Below are 7,936 nucleotides of genomic sequence, written 5' to 3' on the forward strand. Positions count from 1 at the left end.
TCCATGTGATTTATGGAGAGAGATGTGTGTGTGTATATATATATATATATATATATATATATATATATATATATAGTAGCTGTGCGGTATGGCTGTGTATATCAGCATGGCTGTGATTCGGCCATAGGTAATCACAGCGTGCTGATATACAGCCATATCGCATGCATGGCTACGAGTGTGATATTTTTATACAACAGTTCGATGGCACAAGTGTGTAAATAAAAATGAGACAAGAACGGAGAAAACCCTCTTTTGTGCAGAACTACTTCCTTCCGCCACGGATTCAAATCTCAGTTTTACAGTTTAACAGCTGAGCCCAAGCCTCTGTTACCAATTCGAAAACGTCACTTTAGAACTAGTAACAAAGGAATGTTGAGTCGCTTCATTAAAAGCTTATTTTATTATGTAGAGTATTATGAGAGAGATATCACCTGAGTGAGTCTATTACCTGCATCTGATACCAGCATTCATTCTTCAGGTCGATCTTATATCATTATAACAAAATCAGTTTGAATGTCCACTGAGGAAAGCGATATCATTGTGTTTGTCCTTTTAACAGTCAAGAGGATTTCCTGAAGTGCCTCCGGTATTTAGTATTCTAGTATTTAATTCCCTTAAAAAGTCTTAGTGTTTTAACTAGGTATATATAAATAAATATATATATACACTATGTGTGTGTTTGTGTGTGTGTGTGTGTGTATGTATGTATATATGTATGTGTGTGTGTGTGTATACCAGAAATGTAATGCATTTTTGTACTTATTTTACTGTTATTTTCGGGATCTACTGGGACAAGTGATAAAGATCTACCAGTCGATCGCGATAGACGGGTTGGCGACCACTGCTTTAAACAATAAATTCGTGATTTCAAACTATGCTGTGCTTTATACATTTGCCCATATTCATGTCATTTTCACTGTGTGCTGTATGTAAAATGAATGTTACCTTAGCTTTATTTGAAAAAATAGGATTCAGAACGCACACAAACTTCCCAGAATACTGAGTGCTCTGTTGGTTACAGTGTTTACTTCCTTTTTAAATATATTTATATTAAATATTTATTTATTTGTGAAAAATACTTCGCCATCTAAAGCAGGGGTTTTCAACCTTTTAGGACATGCGCCCCCCCCCCAAGTTGGTCTAATTTCACTCGTGCACCCCCAACATCCAACAACCCCCCTATTTTTACTGTATTACTGTAGTCACACCGAATTACTTTATTAACATTAACATAAAAGTAAATATCCATTAAAGCTATTAAAGCAGCGAACAATTTTTCTTTTGCTCTTTTTGATTAACATTATTTACATAAGAAATGCACGCATCCGTTATACTGATGTACATTTGATATTTTCTTTACTGTTTACATTCATTTAAAACAATCAACTGTGCTTACAAGGATACTTGTCAAGACAGCCATTGGTATTTACCTGCTGTCTGAGAAGGCTATCTGTTTGTGCACTTCAGGTGTGTGAGCGGTGTGCATAGAAACGCTCTATCACAGTGCGTGAGTACCGCATTCAGATGTCTTGGGCTTAAATGGCTTAAAATCACTTTAAGGTTTAAACTGACAAGACTTAAAACACGTGAGAATGAAAAACTTTCTCGAGGAAGCAGCACTGGCCTGATCGTTAAGATAGTTTTGGGGGGCTAAGGTGACAGATAGTGGGGCTGAAACCCACCTAAAAAGGGTTTAGAACCGCCCCTGGTATAGCGTGCGTAATTATACTGAAACATAAATATATAACCAGTTTATTTGTGCAGAACTACTTCCTTCCGCCACGGATTCAAATCTCAGTTTTACAGTTTAACAGCTGAGCCCAAGCCTCTGTTACCAATTCGAAAACGTCACTTTAGAACTAGTAACAAAGGAATGTTGAGTCGCTTCATTAAAAGCTTATTTTATTATGTAGAGTATTATGAGAGAGATATCACCTGAGTGAGTCTATTACCTGCATCTGATACCAGCATTCATTCTTCAGGTCGATCTTATATCATTATAACAAAATCAGTTTGAATGTCCACTGAGGAAAGCGATATCATTGTGTTTGTCCTTTTAACAGTCAAGAGGATTTCCCATGACAGCGCTAGTCAATGCATTTGTTGGTTGCATCCCTATGGTTGCATCTTATAAGGCTGTGTAACGTAATAATAATGTCCTTGTTTCAGTCCCTTTCAATATAAAAGTTCTTGCGACTCACTCATAGACAGTCGTAATAGAGCAACTTTCTCTTCTCTTAAGATAAAATTATAACCACTAACTGTCCCTTTCTCAATTTCAAATACAGCATATTAGTTATATAAAGTATTATTTATTGAACAATAATATATAAAAGAATAACAATAGCCATTATAAAAGTATAACAAGTTTGTACAATAAGAAATAACAACAAGCAAACAATTCTGTCATAAGTAGAAAAGCAGCACTCTAGTTAGTACAGGATTTAATTATATAAAAATAAAAAGATATGAAACTTAACTTTGCCCTAAAGCCAAATCGATTTGCTCTGGAACAAGTAATAGATTAATAAGACCAAAGATTGCCCATTTAATATAACCAAAATAAATTATAGCTTGTGTAACACCATCTGCATAAGAGCCAGAAGCAAATTCCCAAAGGACTGGCTGAGATAAAGCTGTTCTCGGCAGGTAAATGAGCGCTGGATGTTCGCTGTTGGCCTGGAGCTCACATCTCTGAAAATGTCTAAACAAGTTGTCAAATAGGCACTATCTTTATATATAAATCACATATTTGAGGTCTAAACAACTACATTCTCAGCTAAAAATCTATTAAAGGGGTCATCGGATGCAAAATTCACTTTTACATGCTGTTTGAACATTTTGGCAGTGTTTGTACACATCCACCCTATAATAATAAAAATCCACCCAGTGGTTTTTATTTAATCCCTAAAAATAATATCCCCTTTTTCAAATCAGGCCATTCTCAGCTTCTTGGCTGTGTGATGTCAACTACAAAACGCGGCAAGTGTTAAAGTAGACCAATTCCGTGGGAAAACCACGGACTTGGCAACACAGAGCGTGACTGATACTCGAGCCAACTCTGCTCTAACTGTCGACTAGTAGTGGGAGTCAGATTTCCCCCTAGTAGATGGCTAAAGATTTACTCATATTCATAAATTCTCAAGGGAACGTTTCTGAATTAACTGATGCTAGCGCCCCCCTTGACAGGTGCTGGCGCCCCCCTGGTTTAAACCCCTTGCCTTAGACCTACCCTGAGTGAGCCGGAGCAGGTGTAGACCAAAATTACTCCTAAGCGATTGAGGTGTTTTGTTGTTGGATGTAATAATGAACATAGCAGTCGTCATTTACTCCCAACATCATGAAGATGCAGAGGATTACCTTTGTTTTTGAAGGGAATGCGCTCCTGATCTACCTAAATGCGTCTATGTTGGCGCAGATCATTCGTGATCCAGCCTCACTTACAGAAGAAGTGAGTATAAGGTTCTTTTATGAATCTTTGCAAATCGCCTTTTTCTAATAATGTGCCAATTAGCAAGTTCTACCAGAAAGACTCGGGAGGTGATAAGATTTGAAATAATTTATTTTACAAAACCAAGACATAAAAAACAGAATTCTTTGGCGTAGGCCCCATCCGTAGCTTGAATCTGTAGGTTGAAGATTCAGCTATTACTGCCGAGATGAAGGCAGGGGCAGAGCCTACCCCCCTGCATGGACAGGGCCAATCTGGTGGTGGTGGGGAGGATGGAGGGGAACGTCAATGTCAGTTTCTGCAAACACAAGGAAGGGTGAGTACAGAGTTTATATATTTCTCGTGTCGAGTGACGATTGGCTAGATCTTATTGGAATGTGTGACGTAGCATTAAGTCTTCTTAGTAGAACTTGCACTAAAGCTTCCATTTCGGTGGCTAAAGTAAACAGTCTCATGAGAACGGCTGGTCACCCCACGGAAGGGAGGGGCGGGGTCAGCAGAGCTCATTAGCATTTAAAGAGACATGCACTAAAACGGCTTGCTGTGTGCAGAGCTGTTTTTGGCAAGGTAAAAAGGGTGTTGTTTTACACTACCATTGAGAAATTTTAACCAAAGTATGTTATAGACTTTTCATTAAGACCCTAAATAATCATATCAACTTGTGGAAAATTGGCATCCGATGACCCCTTTAAAACTACATTCCATGACACAATTAAAATAATAATATTGTAAAATTATAATGGGTGCGCTCTTCTGCCATTGACAAATGCTGCCAGTATAGATCCGACAACAAGTGAAGTGATACAAACGGTTAAATGGTTAGAGTGCTGATACTACTGGAATATCGTACCGCTGGAAAAGGCTGTCAGCCAATCAGATTCGGGAATATATATATATCAGGGGGGAAAAAACAACTCTTCATATATGTCCAAAGTTCTGTCATGAAACTCTAGATGGTGCAGTCCTATAGGTCTAACTCAATCTGACAATAATGACATCAGCACATGGCACAGCTAATTGGTTCCAATGAGCGCTGCTCAGCATTCAAAAACTTGGCTTGTGCTTGTTGTAGCAGTTGCAGCATGCTTCAGAAATCCTCCACCTTCCCCAGCTCCACCTGTATAGATCTGCTACAGGGTGATTCATGTATGCTATATATGGGGGTTATTTCATATATGTGACCCGTGCTGGCAAAATGAGTCAAAATGCGCATGGGCTAATTTTAAGCTATAGGCAAAAAAGTTAAAAATCTCGATAAATATACACATATGAACAGAATTAAAGTGTTTAAGTGTTCATGCAAACTAGGGCTGCACGATAAATCGCATGCGATATTTAACGCGCATCTTATCAGTAAAGCCGGTTCTGTAATCAGCGGTAAATCTCCATCACCTGCGGGCTTTCACATTGAGCAGCATTAACTACACAGAGCCGTTGTTCACTGACGAGTTGCGCAAAACCACGTTCATATTCGCGCGATTTTTTGCGCAACTCGTCAGTTGCGCATTAAATATCGCATGCGATTTATCGTGCAGCCCTAATGCAAACATAATGTGTTATGTCTTAAATTAATGTTTGGGGAACTGTTAGGGGAAAACTTTGGATGTGTAATATTATATCAGGTCTATGCATTACAGTAATATACAGTATAGGCTGTCTGTCTCATTAATGTTAATCAAATAATAAAAGAAAAGAGGGAATCACTCGCTGTTCTTGATTGAACTGCTTTTGTAGTTTTAATAATCAATTTATTTGTAATGAACACACAAAAGGGATTTTTATATTTGATTGTTTTTCTTTGAATGCTTTTGTTTAGATGTAACATGGAAAAGATAATGCATTATTTGTGAAATTAAAAATATATTTTTTTGAAAATTTGCTCATTGTCACTCATTTTGCTAGTACTGTCACATATGTTATATTTGCAGCAGCAGTATTTCTTACATGCTCACAGCAGCATGTTGTGGATGTATTGGCAATAGCAAGTATCGGTACTTGCTCTGCCGCAGCAGCATAGCAGATCTATTCCGCCAAGACCAAACACATTAACATTGCCATGTACATTACCATGCCAAACCCTCCAAGAGTTATATACTGTATATATTATGAAAGGAAAACAGGATAGGAAACGACATGACGTGCCAAGTATGGTGACCCATACTTGGAATTTGCGCTCTGCATTTTGAGATCTTGCATTATCAGAATTAGGTTTATGACATCTAATGCGGAATTAAAATCCATTAAAGGGCATTTTGTAATTGCTTCAGGTTTCCGACCAGGAGCCAGACCCTCTTTCAGTGTGAATAATTTCAGGCATTACTTCCCTTTCCTGTCCTTAAGCCCTTTGAAAATGTTCCAATTAGGGATCATTATCAGGGCGATGGCTGATGATCTTACGTGCCGAACATGCAGAACATTCTAGAATAATGAGCACAGATGCGGCTGAAGATTAGGGCCGTGACACCGTGGTTTGATGTTGCTGCATTGTGGGAACGTGCCTTTATCAGCTCTAACAAGCCTTCTAATGCAGAACATTCTAGAATAATGAGCACAGATGCGGCTGAAGATTAGGGCCGTGACACCGTGGTTTGATGTCGCTGCATTGTGGGAACGTGCCTTTATCAGCTCTAACAAGCCTTCTAATAAGATTACTCATTAGACATGAGGAGATGAGTGAATGTGGTACAAAGCAACAGCCCGGCTTATCAGTATGTGTGATGAAGATGCTGTAAAAGGCAGACTGTATTACACAGACTCTGGTGGAGGTGCAACTGTCTGTGTGCTCTGATGTCTCTGCACTAGTTTGGATTTTTTTGCTTATGAAGTTTTGATTTTGAGTTACAATGAGTAGGTTGATTTTCACATTAAACATGAGCTTGATGTGTACTTTACATAGTTGAAGTCCCAATTCGTTCATATTTGATGTTCATATTCCAATATGAATTCAAGTAGAATTGTTCATGTAACAAACGTTCATAGGTCGGGAAGAAGGAGCCGGGAACCGGCGAACACTCAAAGAAAACTTTAATAATAAAATAAACACAAAATAGCGCGACAGCCCCTCACGGACGACTGTCGCGCACAAACAGAACCAAAACACAAAATAAAGTCCAGGCCTGGTCCTCTCTCGTCCAACACTGTTGTCACTCCTTCTTTTATCCTTCCAGAGCTCCTCCGTGGGACTCGAGACCGGTGAGTGGCGCAGGTGTCGCGCATTAGCAATTACTCCACCGGCCTCGCTCCGTTCCCACGGCTCTCGGCCCCGCCCCACTCGTCACAGTTAACATTCACCATCTTACACTATTTTGATAGTGTATGTGCTCAGTGTGATAAGTTTATCACGTAAGTAATGTCATTCATTTTTTTAATCAATTGACAGGTATTTTATTAAATAATATTAGATCAGTCTGACCTTAGTTTTTAATGGATATTATGAATATAAGCAGCTAGTGTACAACACTTGAAGACAAAACAGTTTTTAACAAAAAGTAGTGTTTAGGTGTGAGATTCATCTTCGATTTAATGTTCAATATCAATAAGAAATCATGGAAAACTTGAGGATTTGGGTAAGCTTGATAGCATCACTTTACTTAACAGTGTTATTTTAGTATTATTTATTATTACAGTATTTATTAATATTGTCAACAGTTTTTTGAAAACATCAGATCTCAATGGGGAAAAATATCATGCTGGATATCTATACTGATATGGACTGGCTAATGGGTAATGTGTTAGGAATGAAAGGATGCCACATTGTTTGATGTAAATGAAAATTATCAACCTACAGAGGGCTGAATTCAAAGACACCCCGAAAATCAAAGTGAAAAAATGATGCAGCAGGCCAGTCCATTTTGCTGAAATTTCATTGCAGCAAATCAAAATGGTACTCGGTAGTTTGTATGGCCCCCACATGCTTGTATGCATGCTCCTAATGCACGATTTTAGCCCGATTTTTCACTCGCCGACCGGTTTTGCGAAATCGCCGACAAATGCCCGAAATCGGAGGCAAATCGGTGCTCGTTCACGCAAGTGACAATTACGCAGTGTGAGTCATCAAAGATGCGATCTGAGGGAATCGCGGACATGTCGCCGACGCCCGCAAAATATTTGGCATGCTAAATATCTGGAGCTGTCGGCGATTCACAATCACGCTGTGTGCAATGATTTCTGACTGAAAACTACATCAGCGATGACCTACAGCCAATGAGAGACCAAGATACAGGGCAGAGGGAAGTTCGGGGAGGAGTTATAGACCAGATTATCAGTATTTTAATAGATATATGAACAATTATATCATACAGAAACACAAACATTTGCTTCACCAGCCACAACATCAGTATAACAGTTACTGCTAAATTATTTACCTCCAACTCTCTTTGCAGAACACCCAATCCCTGTTCCCTGCATCTCCCTCCTGCATAATCTGTTTTTCTTTTTCTCCTTGTAGCTGGAAATCAGCTCACAGACAATTTGTGGGCTATATAT

The 7,936-nt window shown here is 38.8% G+C and overlaps 1 protein-coding gene across 1 annotated transcript in view; it reads left to right on the forward strand.

Moving 5' to 3' along the window:
- LOC107689434 (docking protein 6-like) overlaps positions 1-7,936 on the forward strand; it is a 111,914-nt gene that overhangs the window by 61,239 nt on the left and 42,739 nt on the right. Inside the window, exon 2 of the mRNA XM_016487407.1 lies at positions 3,633-3,767. Within this exon, the coding sequence (XP_016342893.1) occupies positions 3,633-3,767 (135 nt within the window). The remainder of the gene's footprint in view (positions 1-3,632; positions 3,768-7,936) is intronic.

Source organism: Sinocyclocheilus anshuiensis, unplaced genomic scaffold, assembly GCF_001515605.1.
Source record: "Sinocyclocheilus anshuiensis isolate Anshui unplaced genomic scaffold, SAMN03320099.WGS_v1.1 scaffold1529, whole genome shotgun sequence".
Lineage (NCBI taxonomy): Eukaryota > Metazoa > Chordata > Actinopteri > Cypriniformes > Cyprinidae > Sinocyclocheilus > Sinocyclocheilus anshuiensis.